The 16,420-nt window shown below is 42.7% G+C and overlaps 1 protein-coding gene across 1 annotated transcript in view; it reads right to left on the reverse strand.

The window, feature by feature from the left end:
• Positions 1–3,262: 3,262 nt before the first annotated feature.
• The window catches only part of LOC120798198 (receptor tyrosine-protein kinase erbB-4-like), a 230,354-nt gene continuing 217,196 nt past the window's right edge, over positions 3,263–16,420 (reverse strand). Inside the window, exons 21-27 of the mRNA XM_040142305.1 lie at positions 16,132–16,287; positions 14,568–14,643; positions 14,184–14,330; positions 10,364–10,461; positions 9,970–10,140; positions 8,110–8,395; positions 3,263–7,107 (exon numbers count right to left, since the gene is read on the reverse strand). Of these exons, the coding sequence (XP_039998239.1) occupies positions 6,269–7,107; positions 8,110–8,395; positions 9,970–10,140; positions 10,364–10,461; positions 14,184–14,330; positions 14,568–14,643; positions 16,132–16,287 (1,773 nt within the window). The 3' untranslated portion in view covers positions 3,263–6,268. The remainder of the gene's footprint in view (positions 7,108–8,109; positions 8,396–9,969; positions 10,141–10,363; positions 10,462–14,183; positions 14,331–14,567; positions 14,644–16,131; positions 16,288–16,420) is intronic.

The raw sequence follows: 16,420 nt of genomic DNA on the forward strand, positions 1-16,420 counted from the left end.
AAATCCCTACCAGGGTTACAGTTATGTATTAGTTCCTGATGTGGCTGACTTTAACTTTATGGAGGTGTTAAATATCAGGTATTAAATTTTCCACAAAATTACTTTGAAAATTGTTTCCTCTGTAAGATTTTTACTTGGACTGGCCTGCTTTTTTGTTGCAAATCTTTATTTTATTCATCTTTCTTTCTTTATTCAGCTACTCAGCTTGAGCCTTAGAGGTTGATTTTTTTTAGCTGTAAGACACACAGCAGATGCACAAAATCATCACCAAACCACTACAGCATATACTGAATCAATCTTTATTTATATTAAATTAAAAATATACTTTTGACAGATTCATGTAACAAACATGAGGAACGGTATTTTCTATGATATAAAGCTTTGGGTATGGTTTCAAAGAACTCAGACAGCTAGATAAGGGGACACGAGGAAAGCATGGAAAGCTAACATAGGTGAGGAGTTACTGATGATGCCTTCTTTCTATTATGTCTCCTCTAAAAGCATGCAAAGCAAATCAGAAATTAAGTGAGCACAGACTGAACTGTGAAGGCTGTGCTCTGCCTTTCAGGAAAGAGGCGGAGGAGGTCAGACTTGGCTCAGTAATATCTCCAGTAGAAAGTAAGCGGGGAAGGTAACACTGACTCCCAAAAAGAATATCTAGGTTAGCTGGCAGCACTGGTTTCAGTTTTATGACAATTAGAAAGAGGGAGAGATAAAGAGGAAAAGAAGGGCTTGTTCGCTCGCTCTCATTACTGAGTGACGAATGAAATGCGGCAGGCATGGGGAAGCGAGACAGAGATACCAGGCAAACTGCACAGTCCCCTGCCCTGCCCTGCCCGCAACCCACCGTCACCACTTTTACAATGTTCACCCAAACTGAAACACTATATGAGGACAGCCACAAAGCCACCGAAACAGAGATACACATGGGAAACAAGCACTTTTAAATCAACTCCCCATCGGGCAAAAGGTACACTTACATAAAGCAAATATGTACGGCTCATTTTTGTACAAGTTGTTATAAGCAGGAGAAAACAGCAGTTGGAGTGAAGACCATATAAATTCAAAGCATTGCCTCCTTATTTACAAATTCACCACGTCGGCCATTTCAGTGCTTTATAAAAATACTATTCACATTTGTTGTTGAAGTGTGTTAGATAAATTTTGGAGGAAACCCCAAAGCCTCTGTACATTTATACTGATTTCATCATTTAAACACAGAATATGAATGACATCCACTCATAGCCGATGATTTGTGCAATTAAGATGCGAAGAGCTAAAAATTGCAGCTAGAATGACAAATAACGTACAGTAATCAACACATTAGTGGGAAAAAAAAAATCATATAGATTCAAGTCTTTCTCCTGGAAGAAAAACATCCTTGATAATATGGAAAAAATAAAACCAAAACTCAGCATTAAAAAGACTATATCGAGTACTATACACAACAAAATCCCATGAAAGATTTCAGAAACAAGGTTTCCCAGTTTGTGCTACTGAATTCAGTAAAAATCTTGTTATTTCCTCCCATGCTGTCCACTCCCTGGACAGAAATTTTAATAATAATAATAATATTAGAATATAATATTGTAATCAATGAAGAGATACAAAGGTGGAGGACAGTAAAACACTCACTTTGGGTACCATGCAAGGTGATATTTTACTATACACTGGACTCCGTCGCAGCCTGAAATATTGAATCTTTCACTTCAGTACAACATGGCTACATGCCTCTGCACCTTGGCTTAGAGGAAACGGTTTAAAGTAAAAAATAAAAAAAGTGATCAGTCTTAAACGTCAGTTACCATGGCATGTTATTGAGCTGCCATGAGCCAAAAGAGTGTTTAGGGCTGAGACAAATAGCAGCAGGTAACACAGCCCAACTCCAAGGCAAAATATGTTTGAAACAAGCAATGAGACATTACTCAGCAGAGAGGAAAAAATGATTGCTTCTACAAATGGAAAACAACTTTAGAAACCAAGGCCTTTGGACGACAACGATAAGACCTGACAAACTTGGATCTTCAGGTACAGGTATGGTTTTCAACCTTTCTGGCAATGAAATCTTGGTGAGATACAGTTACAAGCGAAGGGTTGCTGAGTGTCTCGGATACTCTGGAGTCCTCCCGGGAGCATGTGAGGCCATTTGTCCCATCAGTGTTTCAATCTATTCTTGATTAAAACACATATTTTGCCTGGGTCTGCGGTATAATTTAGGACAAATGAGACAAAAAGCGAGGCATGTTTTCCTTTTTACCACCATCGTCCTTTAAATTTTTTTTCTTCTTGAAACCCAGATTTGGCAGTCGTTTCTGTCGCTCAGTATAAACAAGCTCAAACACGCTATAAATATTTCACATTGAAATTAACTGCTGTCTCTATTTCATTGAATTATCGCTCCAAAAGGGACTATAAAATACTCCATCAAATAATCATGGTATCATCAAAGCAGCATTATACATACTGTTGGAAGCAAACAAAAAAAATGGAAACAAGGACATTGCTGAAGCTTGTCAGTACCAGCAAAAATGTGTTTTCTTCCAGATCTCCTGGCCGCACTACCTTCCTTTGACTATTGCAAAAGCTTTTGCCTTCTGAAGTGGTAAACGACCAGATAAACAAGTTGAATATTTCAGTAATGGAGGTTGGAAATCCTTTCTTTCTACCCAGGAGTTTGATCAAAGTGCTCCACGGGGAGCAAAAGCGTATACAGCTTTGCTCGTGCAAACACTCGGACGAGGGCTTTCGTACTCATAAAAATACACAACATAAATATCCTACACAAGAAAACAGCTTGGGTTGGGCTCTGCTACAGCAGAATGATGAAAAGCTGTTGAAGCAGTGACAGAACAATGTTAATGTTCTGCAGATAATGGCTGGAAAATGTCAATTTTGCTTAAGGTACAGGAAAGACGAGATTTTGTTCATATTCACTGAACTGAGATGTGATTCTAGTGAGATCCTGCAAGGGGGACCTCTTAGGCAAACAAAAATTACATAATGTTCATCTTAATCTTCTAGGTTTGGCAAGTTTTCTGGTGTTTTCCCACGGGTAGGTGCTCTGTATGGCTTGGCGGAAGTAATAATGGCTGTGACACCAGCGCTTCTAGCAGCATTGGCTGGCAGTTGGCCTGCAGACGCCCCACTAGTGAGAGTAAGACTAGAATTCAGTTGGGATACTTTTGATGATATCACTTTGGGCTACGAGGACCAGAACGTGTTGATGGATCTGAAGCATGGTCGAAGTGAATAAATTCTACTTGCATTAATTAAAATCCAGCGAGTTACAGCTGCACTTGAAAAAAGAAAAGACAACTTTATAATCTCCTGTTTGTTGTAAATTGGCAGTTAGCTTTCAGCTAACTCATAGACAAGCTACTGTGAAAAAATTGTTTCATCAACTTGGACAAGCAACTAAGAAGATGACATTTAGGTGTAGGTTCAACCCTGTGTCCTCGAAAGTAGGTTATATAGTTTACGTTGTGGCACAAAATGTAATCGTTACCCGACCATGTTCACTGGCTGTGCGTACGAAGTGCCAGACCATTCCACCGGACAACGGAGTTTGCATCCTGAATGTGTTTAAGTTTCAGAAACAATGGGACTTTGGTTAGGATTAGTGAAAGAAGATGGTCTTGGTAAAATGTAATAAGAGTAAACATGTCGTGTCTCATGCTTCAAGTCATTGGGACTTTTTCTGTATTAAACTAAGACCATTATCTTTCCCCAACCGTAACCACCTGTACGTAGTTGCTACAAGCAGATATTGGATTGCAAGATTGGATATTGCAGTGGAAACAAATGAAAAACGTTGTTAGTTAACATTTTACTGATACATTCATTATCAACATTTTGCAACTTGCCACATTGTGTTAATTAATGTTTCCTCACTATGTTGATAAAAAACATAATCACAGAACATATTTGCTGTTGCAAATTAGTTGTATATAAACAAAATTTCTCACCGACAAGGTTGGTAGTTTATCGAGTTTTGACTTTTGGACAATATGATCCTTTTAAATTTTAAACAATTCAGTGATCGACCACTGACAGTTGGAGCAGCCAAACTGCAAATGGCAGTACCATTACTACTAACATCTGGTTAAAAGTCTGCCTAATGACAAACAAAGATGTGGTCTTTATCTATGTTGGTAATTATTTGTCTGAGTTACACAACCACCTTAGACTAAGCCGAATAAATCATAACTGCAGGGTGGTCAGGCTCACAACAGGCTCTTGATGTACAAGGAGCCACTGATGAATCGCTAACAAATGCAAACACAGATATGGCCACACAAATTGTTTCTTCTTCAAGGAAGAAACAATGACTGCATCCATTTCCTATCTGTACCATTATCCTGTCCGAGCTTGCTGCCATAAGGAGGTGTGGGTTCAGATGTGGTGAATCCCTGCACAAAACTGGGCACGGTTTTGCATGTATGTATAAATGAACATGGTAACGAAGAAAAACTCTATTTTCTAAACTTGTTAATTTTGGCACAGTTTTAAAAATCACAAAACCATCACTTTCTGTGCATTAATAGATCCTTTATAAGTTCTTAAGTTCCTGCCTTTAACCAGTCCGACGGAAAACAACAAGACAGTTGAGGACCACCTAAAATTATGAAAAGCTCCCAGAGATTTGATACTGTCGGGCCACTCGGCGCGCTTTTGATTCAAGCCGGTGACATTATAAATGTGGTGTTTTCTACTTGATAGCAGTCATATTGTGGAAGCCTAGTTTGAGGTCAGACCCAGTGTTGAATTTACTGTTGGTTAGCAGCGGTACTGAAGTTTTTAGCTGTCGACCCCGTCATCACTGACTTCTTGCGCGTCACCTTTTCCACAGACATCCCTCTGGGGCCAAACTGGCTCTCTAATAAGTGAATCCACGCACTCAAACATCCCAATCACACTGACTTACACGTACACCCACACACAAAGTAGTCTGTTTTTACTGTGCTCTGCTGGTGCTGTCTTGATCATTCCTTGAGGTCTTCATTAGGCGGCTTGTATGAACTTTCTCTCCCCTCTCTGTAGATTTTTTTGTCTCTGTCTTGCTCTCTCCCTCACTCTCCCTGTCTCTATGATCACCATTTTGAGTTCAGCTGCTTTATGGATGGTCTTATCACACTATTCAGCAGATATAGCTATTCCCCTAAATAACCTTCCACTCTTATGGCAAGACACTCTTTACTCATCAAAATTAGCTTCATGATCTGAATGGGAAAACCAATGTATAAAAATCCATCTTTTTAGCACTGCAACCAGTGAATAGAAAAAATGTTTACAGTGTATTTTTCCCTTATACCATTTGGCTTGGAAAAAGCTGTTTTTTTGATCAGTTTTTCCAAGTAGACAGCAGTCAAGCAAAAACAGCAAAACAGCAGTCACCCTGTGTGTTCTCGGGAAATGTAAAAGTCCATGGTTGAACTACAAATGTGAAAGTAGAGATCACTGTAGTTTTGGCGATCACAGTATCACAGTTAAAGTAGAAAGATGAGATGAGTTTCACAAATTTGATGGAAAATTCAAGAACGTTCAGTATAATCCTATTGGCAAAACGACTGAAAATGATCAGCTTTCAGTGCTCCGTCTTTCATGTTGCTGAAAGTCATTCTCCTGACTAAATCTTTCAGTCCTTTTTCCTCCGTGTGTTTCTGTTTCACTCTACAAGGCCATTCACAACTCCAGACATCTTGACATCAGAGCATATTTGCTCCGTGTGTTTGCTTATTTCAGAAACCCTTAGCAGAATATTGTTCATCCTCAGACCTTTATACTGGAAAACAAAAAACAATAAAACATTGTGTTCCTCCTAGAATCTGACACCGCAGTGGTTGGCAGTGAGTTCAGGTCCCTAACTGAATCCATCTTGTTTGACGTCGTTGTCGTCTACTGCACTGGGACAACAAGATACAGTACTTCCACTGCTGTGTGACAGTCATGTGCCCGTTATTTGCCAAAAATTACCATAACCTTCACATTCTCTGTGACTTGGAGCGCAATCTCTATCTACAGAACAGAAATGGACTAGATTGAATACAGTGAAGGTGAGAGAGTCTGAGTTGGGTCTGCTTGGTTTGGTTCGGTCCACCTCCTTCTGATGTCGCTACAGTCTACAGCAGATGGCACGCTATTTAAAAAGAGTTGGGGGCATCTCTGGCTTGCATCCACTCCCCTCTGTGTTGGACAGTGGAACCGGAGAGGATGTCGGGGTTGTTGGCGGCTAGAGTCAGATTGGGAAATGTTTGTCAAGTGGAACGATCTAGACCACGGTGTTCCGCTGTCGGTAAGGAGGAGGCGGCAAGACGGTGCCAGGTTTCAGGGAGAACTCCGACATGTACTCAGGGTTCTCAGCTACCACCGGCCGTATGTGTCCGTTCTGCTTATAGAAGAGCTTGGCATTGGTGGAACCTGCCTGGGCGCCATCGGGGGCCGCCTGGTTAGACGACTTGGGAGGCAAGCTGTGCTGCCAGTATTCTGGATTGTCAAAGGTCACCTTGAGCTTCTTCCCACTGGCTTTACCTGACATCTGTCCTCCATGCTTCAGCATGCTGGCGGGGTGCATGGTTCCGTGGCTCTGGTAGGCTGGCAGGCTGCCGTGCCCGATGGTGGCTGAAGTGGACAGGGCACCTGACTGGCACACCTGGGATTGGGCAGTAGCCCCTGTTTGGCTTTGAGTGGCAGAACCGCCACCTGGATTGCTAGGTTGTCCTGCAGGTTTGACGTTGTGGTGGGCATGGAGGATGTGGGTCGGTGGGCCATGGTGGCAAGGCATGCCAGATGGAGAGGGTTGGGTCGTCGGGAGGGGGTAGTGGGGCAGGCTGGTCTGGATGGTAAGTGGGAGGTGGGAGCTTGAGGTCGGGGCTGAGATGGAGGAAGGAGGCTGGGTGGGAAGGGGCAGACCATTTCTCCTCAGGGCTTCCAGGCCCAGCTCTGCAGGGCTGTGGAAGGTGTTGAGGTAGAGGGGCTCGTTGATGTACTCATCCTCTCCTTTGGGCTGACTGTTGGGTGTGCTGTGGTAGCCCGGGTTGTCCAAGGCGTGGATCTCACCGTTTTTACGTCGTGAGACGAATGGGTTCTCCTCAATGGGATTCAGGTATTCTGTAGCACAGGTCAGAAAAGGAAGGGAGGGTAGAAATGTGGAGAAAAAGAGAGATGGAAATTATGAGAGAGTAAGACAGACAGACAAAAGAGCAGCAGAATCCACAGAAGAAAAAACAAAAGAAAAGGAAATTTAAAGGAGTAAGAAAAAGAAATCACATGTAATGAGGAGAAAAGATGGAGATGGAGATGATAATGGCAATAATGGCAGGAACTAAGGACCAGACGGGCAACTTGCCAGCAGTTCTTTGGCACTGGAAACTCCATCTGCCGGGTGTGAAAATGCCAGCAAATGACCCCTCTTCACTGCTTCCAAGTGCCACAATAGTGGGGTGCAAAACCTATTGATTTTGCCCGCTCTCCCACTCCTTGACATTGCATCAGATGCATTTTGCCGCAGGCTTTGTTATATTTTGAGCTGCTCAAAAATCAAAGACAGTAGTGCGAGAGCAGAGCTGACGGAGTGAATTATGATCAAAGGCAAAACATGACACTGCAGTAGTAGCTGACACACACCGCTGTCGACGGAAACTCAGTGGGAATTTTAATCAATGGAATGAAACAAAATGAACAGGCAAAATGATAGAGGGAATGCACTACAAAACACCATATTTACTCTGTGAAAGAGCAAAGCGATGACAAAACAGAGAAAAGGTACACTAGGCTAGAATTTGTAGCACATACAGGATGCACTTATTTTACATTTAAATTGTGTTTCTGACTGTGGAACAGCACAGAAGATTGTGGTGTAGATAATCTATGACTTGTATTTCCATGGCACTGTGTTACTTGTGTTTTGTAGATTTGTGAGAAATTAATGTAATGAGGTGAGGTCATTTTAAAGTGTACACTATGCTGTGTATTAAGCACAAATCCTAAAATGCAGTTATGCATCTTCATCAATAAATGCCCGACTTGACTCAGGGCCACTATTAAGTCATTGCAGCGGCTAAAACATTTATTTTACAATACTTTGTTGTGTTTTTGTTTTAGTTAAAGTACCTGAGGAGCTCTTGTCCTTCATGGGGGTCATATAGCCATCCTCATCAGTGTCCCCTCTGGATGTCCTCTCCCCAAGGAAAATGGTGGGGTCGGCACTGTACCTCTGGCCTCCGCTATCCTCTCCCCCAGTCTGGCTCAGGCCCTTTTTATGCAGGCTCCCATTACAGCGCTGGTCCTCCAGAGCTGGACCCGAGCCACCTGCTGCTTCCTGGTTCACACAGGCTTGGGCACCCACCATGGAGCCCTCTGCAGGGTTTGGACCACCATCTCGATAGCCGAACTGGTTCTGAGGTAAAAGGTGGGTTGTGGATAGAGACAAGAAAAATGTAATCTGATGTTACTGATCAATTGGTAGGTGGGACTTTCTTTGGGCTAAACCAGTCTGGAAACTCAGAAGCGTGTTTTGTTTATGACACTGTGCAGCTATTTGGTGATTGAAGAGCTGGAACCACATTGTTAAACAAGTCAAACTAAAACATCCATAGTTCAACAAACGCACATGGTGAGACTGCCAGAAATAATAAAGTTTGAGTTTATGTCAGCTGTATGCCTCCCCCGGCAGAGGAAGTGTGACTTTTAACCAGTGCAGCCGCATGTTGAAGGTAAAATTCTCATACAAAGTTCTGCTGGTGTAGTCATCAGCCTTAAGGGACTGTGAGGGGCAGCCAGACAAAGCTACGATTCAAACGCCTGAACCTCAAGAAAAGAACAAAAACTCCACAAGAAAATACAAAACATGACATGGGAAGCAAAGGGCTTCTTGTGGTGCTGTCTTGATTTGCCGTGGGCTATTTAACCCAGGCCTACTCCTCTGCACTCTTGCCAACTGCTAGCAATACAGCAGCAATTACAGGAAGCGGAGCAACAAAACACAGAAAAAAAAAAAGGAAATGTCCTGGGGTTATATCTGTCCACCTACTCCCACTGTCTTCCCTCCACTGCAATCAACTTCCCCTTGTTCCAAACTTCTCTGTTCATCCCTTCTACAAAGCCAGTCATTATCCGTTCCTCTTTTCAAGTATGAGCGTGAGAGCAAATCAGACCCGATTAGATAATCGTCTGTATCGGACTGCGTCTGCATTGGTGCAACCTGAATAACTAACTTCCCTTGGCAAAGTCAGCCAGCCGATGGATTTGAATGAATTCCTTTCCCTGTCTGGGCATGTGGGATCCTTTGACTGCATAATCAAAGAGTTTCAATTCGTGATAGGGGGTGTTGACCTTGAGCACGGAGGACCCTGGATGGATTGCTGTGTATGTTTTTTGGGGTATGTGTGTGTTCATCAGGGAAACAAAGACCTGACGGCAAATGGGTAGGTCATGAGGGTAAAGGTGCATAAGATGCAGAGCCATGGGCCGGAGGCGCATGGTGCATGCTACAGAGCAAACAGCCGAGCCTGCACTCGTTGTCTATTAGTAAACGGCTCCTGCATTTTAAGAGAGCGTCTGTTATTTGCTTATGGAGCTCTGAGTAATGAAACATGGGGCCGGGGGAGCTAGCACATAAAGAGTCCAGGCTAAGCCACACACGCTGAGATGGAAAATGATGGAGGTGGGCCATTAGCAGGGGAAAATCATCAGTGTATTGGAAGTTCTTAACCACCTTGAGCACTTATAGAGGACAGGCAGTTTTTGACTACAGAGAAGACAAAATATTAGGTTTTGAGGTTAAAGTCAAAATAGTTGATATCACAGTTTTTACACACGGAGATATAATGTGTTATTATTCCAAAATATTTAATTAGAACTTAATTTTATGCTTAGAAATGCAATTTTTTAAAGCATTTTTAAACATTTATCAACCATCTCAAGGCTGACAGATAGACAATGTTTTTGTGTGTCCAGAAACAGTGTCCTTACTCTGTTGGAGTCAACTCGAGGCCTGGTAGTATATGACTGAGGAGCCATGTTGAAACCGCGAGGCACCAGATACTCCTCGGCATCCATCAAGTCATCGAGGTCTTCTTCATCCAGAAGGCTCTGGAAGAACTTGCTGTCATTGGGGCTGGGAAGCTTCATGCGGTCGTCTCCCTGAACAGTACACAAGTGACATAATCACAAGTTTGTTTTTTTTAATCTGATTGAGTTCATTTAACGGATGTTATCACTGCCAGAAATGTTATGGTTAAAGTGTTAAAGAGGATCCCATTTTCATTCACATTCTACAACATTTATTTGTCTAGTAGGTGCATGGTTGCACAGAAAAGCCTTATCATTGAGCGCTCTGACAGCGAGCCTGTTGAGCCCAACACACCTGGATGACCAGGTATCGCTGAGGGTCACGGGCCATTCGGCAGAACTCAGCAGCTAACTCCTTGAACTTGGGCCTACTGTCTGCGTCAATCATCCAGCCTGGGGAAGAGAAAGAGAAAGACAGAAGAGGGCAGGGATATATGGGGGAGATGGGAAAGAAGAAGAGGAGAAGAGGTTAAATGGATGGGTTACGAATATACGCTTTTGCAAAGAATAGTCTCTAAACTTAAGTTGTTGAAATGCTTATGGGCATATTTTTTTAGTTTCCCACAACAGCCAAGGACAGTTAAGTAGAAATGCAGCTTATTGATTATCCACAACTGTAGCATCTCAACCTTTATCTCAAACTTTAGCAGGTGTCTTTCCTAGTTTATCTAATTTTCTAGAAAAGACTAGCATTGACCTTCTGTTGCATTTTCAGTTTGTCATCTTTCAGTTTCTTTCAGCTCTGTCATTGCCTTCTGTCTCTGCGCTGAATGCACAAATACAAAAATAACAGCAATATACTTAAGAAATTTAAATTCAAACCAAAATAATATTCCACAAATAACCGGCATATTATGGTATACAACTGGGACGGAAGAGACAATGAATACGTGTAGTACATTTATCTCTAAAAGATTTGGAAAATATAAAGGTTGGTTGAAGTGTTTTCCCTATAGAAGAGCTATAGAAAATGCACGAAACTAAGAAGTAGTTATTAGGGAAGAGAAAGTGTTGTTCATTTTGGTCTCCAGCTCACGTTTCTTTACCTGAGGCCACGGCTGCTGTAAACACAGCAAACCCCTGCAGGTGAAGTGGACTGCCAGGTGGTGTCTCGGCTCAGATAAGACAGTAAGCAAAGTGAGCTGCCGGTTTCAGAGTCTGCACCCTTATTACATATTCTACAACAGTGATGGCTGAACTGGGTCCTGGGGGCCTTTCGCGGTCCTAGAGGGGGGATTCATGGTTCTCCAGCAAACTATAATTGTTCAATTTATTTGTTTATCACTCTATTTGAAATCTCGCAGCGAACACAGTGATGAAAAAGTAAGTGTTTATACCTAAACACTGACCCTCTGTGTTGTCATTTCGCCTGTCTGTTTGTCTTTGCTCAGTTCATTTAATTTTTCCGCTTCTAGCGCCCCACGCAGGCACATTACCTAAATGAGATGCAATTACTCCGGCAATCAAACTCCATTTCATCTTTATTGGGGTGGCACTGAGGTGGCAGGGTGCGCAGTGTGACCGCACACCATACTCACAAACAACGGCTCTCACTCGGCATATAATTAGACTTAACGTGGCCGAGCTTCCTCCTGGCTTTCGCAGGGGTTGGCGTGACCTGCTTGCGATTTTGACTTGGTGACTGACCTGTTTTATGCTGTTTCTGATCGCTGCTGTGACGCTCACCTGTCGTCACTCGATTCTTATGCGTTTGTGGTGCGAGTGTAGCATTGCATTGTGGGGAAAAATGAGCAATATGAAAAAGATTTTAAACCTGGAGGGAGTATAAGCTCCTCAACATTAGTTATGGGAACTGTAACATATACATAAATCTAAATCAGGAATACATGGGAACCCCTAAGCCCTTTTGCTGCTTGCTAAATTAAGGGAATCCCTTTGACCTCAGCATTTATAATACTATTGTCAAAACACATTTTACGTAGCACATATAATTTATTTGCCTCCTTCAGGGGGAGAGAAAGAATCAGTTGGCATTGTTATTAGGATAAATGGCTGCAGGGCTTTCATGGATTGCTTCTGTGCTGTCAAAAGCCATTGGCAATAGTTTTTCATTTGGAAAAAAACAATTAAATAATATGACATTTTGGTTGGATTAACATTTTTGTCATGGGAATATGTTTTGATATCAAGCTCCAAGCTGGATCACATCATTGTCTTTCAGCACATTTGGCATTTTAAGCACTCTGCTGTTGTGCTCATCTAGAGCGAATCACAATGAACGCAAGAGCAGAAACAGTTTAAATTCACAAGCAGCCAATAATAAGAAGTATATTCATAGTGCAGACACAATATTGGTGCAATGGAAAAAGACGAAGTAATTAAAAAAGAAAAAGAACTAAGAACTGCAAAGGCAGGGAAAAAGTCAGTGGAGAGTTGATGTGAGGTAATTTTATGAGATTTTCAGGCAACAGTAGAAGACAGGGAGTGACAGAAAAGTCACTCCACTATAGTTGAGTTCAGACAGGGTGAAGCAAGGACCAGACGGGTGCAGGGAAATGGATAGCCGAGCAGCCGTTAGCTGGCAGAGCTCAGAGCATGGATTGGCATGTATACCTGGACGGTTTCCTGGAAATCTGGGGGGGTTGATCCCTCTTCTGCCATGTACACCAGCACTAGGGTTCTGAATCCAGCCAGGGGAAGGAGCGCAAGATGGGAGCGAGATGGGAGAATTTGGGGAGAATGGAGAGAGGGCGGGTTTTTGGATGAGCTGTATGGGCTGGAGGGAGAGTTGGGGTAGCTCGGCTGGGACGGAGGTGTGGTAGTCCAGATGGAAGATGACATGAACAAGGAAGTGGGCAGAGTCCCTGGTGAGGATGGGCCTGCATGTTGCAGACCATAAACCAGCATCTCATCACAATTTTGTGACACCATAATTCTCTTTTTCTCTGCCTGGTTTTTTTTCATCTTTCCTCTTTCTCTTCCAGCCTTGAATTAAAGCCCCGAAACCTCGAAATAACACCTCACCAGATGAATATTAAAAACATGAACTGTTTTATGAAACTACAACTTATCTGTGACAGTTGCAGCAGTGTATAAACATTATATAAAAATGAAGAAGTACGTTTATGTGCTCCACAACACTCACTGTGTTAGAGTGCTGCTCTGTAAGATTGTCTTCAATGCTGCCGCCACCACCGACTAACCCTGACTCCCAGGTCAGAAGTAGTGCATTACCCGCGCAAACACGCAACGTTTTTATACTTTTGCACAGTTTAAACTAATGACATATAACATGTTAACTAGAAAGCTTTGGAAGTGCTGGTGCTGGATTTTTTTTTTTTCTTAACCTTTGGACGGAACCAGGCTAGAGGTCCCCCCCCCCCCCGGCTCCAGTCTTAATGCTAAGCTAAGATCGATCTTATCATTCTCAATTCTTGGCAAGAAAAGCCAATTTAACGTTTTCTCAATTTAATTTCCCCAATACACAATATTTATCAATATTTTGATAAAAATTACACTGTTAAAAAAGATTTTATCCATATCACACAGCCCTAGCTGATTTCCTTGAAAGAGTGTAGAGTAAGTGCATTTTTGTAAATTTACAGTTTCAAGTACTGTACTTAAGTACAATTTTGAAATACTTGAGTATTTCAATTTTTTGCCCCTGTATACTTTTATAAAGTGGCATGAGATACTGTATATATACTATCCACTGGCAAAAATTGTACTTTTCACTGCACTAGATCTATTAGATAACTTGCACTACCTTTATTTCATATCTATTTCCTTGGAAATTTGGATTAATGATACAAAATATAATCAACAAATACATTATGATGTACTTTATTATTATCGGTGAAGATAAGATAAGACTTTATTAATCCCAGGGGGGATATTCAAAAGCTGAAATTATTCTGAAATGGACCTTTTTTTCATAATGGGTACTTTTACATGAGTATTTCTGCACTTTGGTATTGCCACATTTTTCCAAATGAAAGATCTGAGTACTTTTTCCACCATTGCTTTTGGGGCTGCTTTGCCTCCTATAAACCATATTTTGCATACACATGCTTCTTTGTGAGTGTACGTACGTGGGATTATTCTGGGTCTGAGCTAGTGTAAGTGTGTCTGTGTGTGTGTGGTAGTCTTCTCACATTTGACCATGACCATGTAGACGTCTATGGTGCAAATGGGGGGCTGGGGCAGGCGCTCCCCTTTCTCCAGGATGTCTGGGATTTCTCGCGTGGGGATGCCGTCGTAGGGCTTGCCTCCGAACGTCATCAGCTCCCAGATGGTCACTCCTTTGGAGGATGTCGGAGGGAAAACCCAAAGAAAGAGAGAGAACAAGACCGACAGTGAGAGATGAGGAGGTAGGACAGAGAGCCAGAGAACGTCAGATGACGCAGATAAGGAGACGGGAATGCAAAGAAAATAAACAGAAATGCAGGAAACAGGATTTCAGGTCAGAGACTTGTTTCCTCCCTCAGGTATGAGCATGAGAAACAGTGACGTCTACACACAGTACATTTAGCACCCACCATAACTCCACACGTCACTCTGATGGGTGAACTTCCTGTAGTGAATGCATTCCAGAGCCATCCATTTAATGGGCATCTGAGGGGAGACAGAGAGATACGCATATTTATTTACACCTGAATTGCAGTCAATTTTTCATTACGCTGTTTTGCTCAACAGCCGGCCCATCTTTTAATCTAGTGTTTGTGAGTTATTGGGAAATCGACAATGCTTTCAGCAATAGTTTTCCTTTGCTCAATATTACTCAAGTACTGTGATTGATTAGCTTCAGTCTAACCCAGGGATCATCAATAGGGAGCACGCTTTTTAAGATACTAAATGAGATTGTATTGGCCATTTGTCTCCCATTATCTCAATAGCCTACAGGCTTAGAGGAGGCGGTGTGTGAAATAGTACTACAACAAGCTCTTTGACATTCCTGACAAGGACAATGGCACACATTGCAATATCCTAACTGCGATATGATTTCCATATTGGCTGTAGAGGGGAGTTCTCAGCTGTAGAGCCCGCTGAACAAGGCAATTAATTGGCCCTTTGCATGTGAACGCACATACGCGCACACATGTACATGCACCGGTCATTTGAAACACGGCCCCTCCCTTGGTGTGGGAGCCTGACACACACGTGTGCTCTTCAGGGAAATGAACAGGAAGAGGGGGAAATGAAATGCTTCAGGTTGGAAATGTGATACGGTTCCCCCTCTTTCATCTCTGTTGATTTATCTCCCATGGCGCATCTATTTTTATGGCATACGTGCAGATGTGCTGACAACACCTCTCATTTATCAAGGCATCAGTGAACACCGACATGGAGTCAATCACTCCGATGGCTGCATCAAACTCGCCTGGTATATGAAAATATTCTTTTTCTGCCTTGTGCCCAGAAATAAACTCAAGCTCAAGATGCAGCGGCTACCTTCGGGCTTCCAGCTGAATAGATGCAGCGATGAACAAGCCAATTTAATAAAGGCAGTTGATCAGGACAATTTGCATCGTAAGTCTCAAGCGAGGAAAAGAGAAGGGGCTTCTGATTAATGCAGTCTGGGTCCCCAAACAAAACAAACTGATTGGAAGTGTGGCTGCATTATTTGTTTGGTTGAAGTGCTTCTAAATTGCGTTTTACTGAAACAAAGTTCACTGGAGTTTGCCTGACCAAAACAGTTTCACAGATCTGAAAAATGTAAAAGATGTTGCACACAAAATACATTTCTTTGTTTGTTTTTTTTAATCAGAAGCAGAGAACTGTGTGTTTACCTCAAATATTCAGGAAGAGTCTCTCTGACTAAGACTACCTCCACATAACGCTGGCTGAATATGATTATAGGGTGGTTTTCAGGTCATGTACGGATCTCTATTCACATTGAAATGCTTGATATGAAATGTCTAGTTGGAGCCAGCTAATACAGATACGTTTGGACCTGGAGCCTAACAAGGCTTCTCCGTCTCAAGTCTCGCTTCCCAGGTCATCACCGCTGACCTCCTGTTCTGTTACGTTTTGGGCTGCCGTATTTCCTACTGTACTGTACACACGCAAAAACATGCACACGCCAACGCCACTTACACCAACCTTGCCCCCGTCCGCGTTGTACTCCTTCTCATCAGCGTCCAGCAGCCGCGCCAGGCCGAAGTCGGTGATCTTGATGTGATTGGGCGACTTCACCAGCACGTTCCGTGCCGCCAGGTCCCTGTGGACCAGCCTCCTCTCCTCCAGGTACATCATCCCCTGAGAGAGAGAGAGACAGAGAGAGAGAGAGAGAGAAGGCAAGAGGAGACTATGAATCCTCTCATGGAGCCATTTATCATTTTGGGTTTCATGATTGGAACAGTCAGAGACTGTTGATGCGGTAAATGTCAGC

This window comes from Xiphias gladius, chromosome 13 (genome assembly GCF_016859285.1).
Source record: "Xiphias gladius isolate SHS-SW01 ecotype Sanya breed wild chromosome 13, ASM1685928v1, whole genome shotgun sequence".
In the NCBI taxonomy this organism is placed as follows: Eukaryota; Metazoa; Chordata; class Actinopteri; order Istiophoriformes; family Xiphiidae; genus Xiphias; species Xiphias gladius.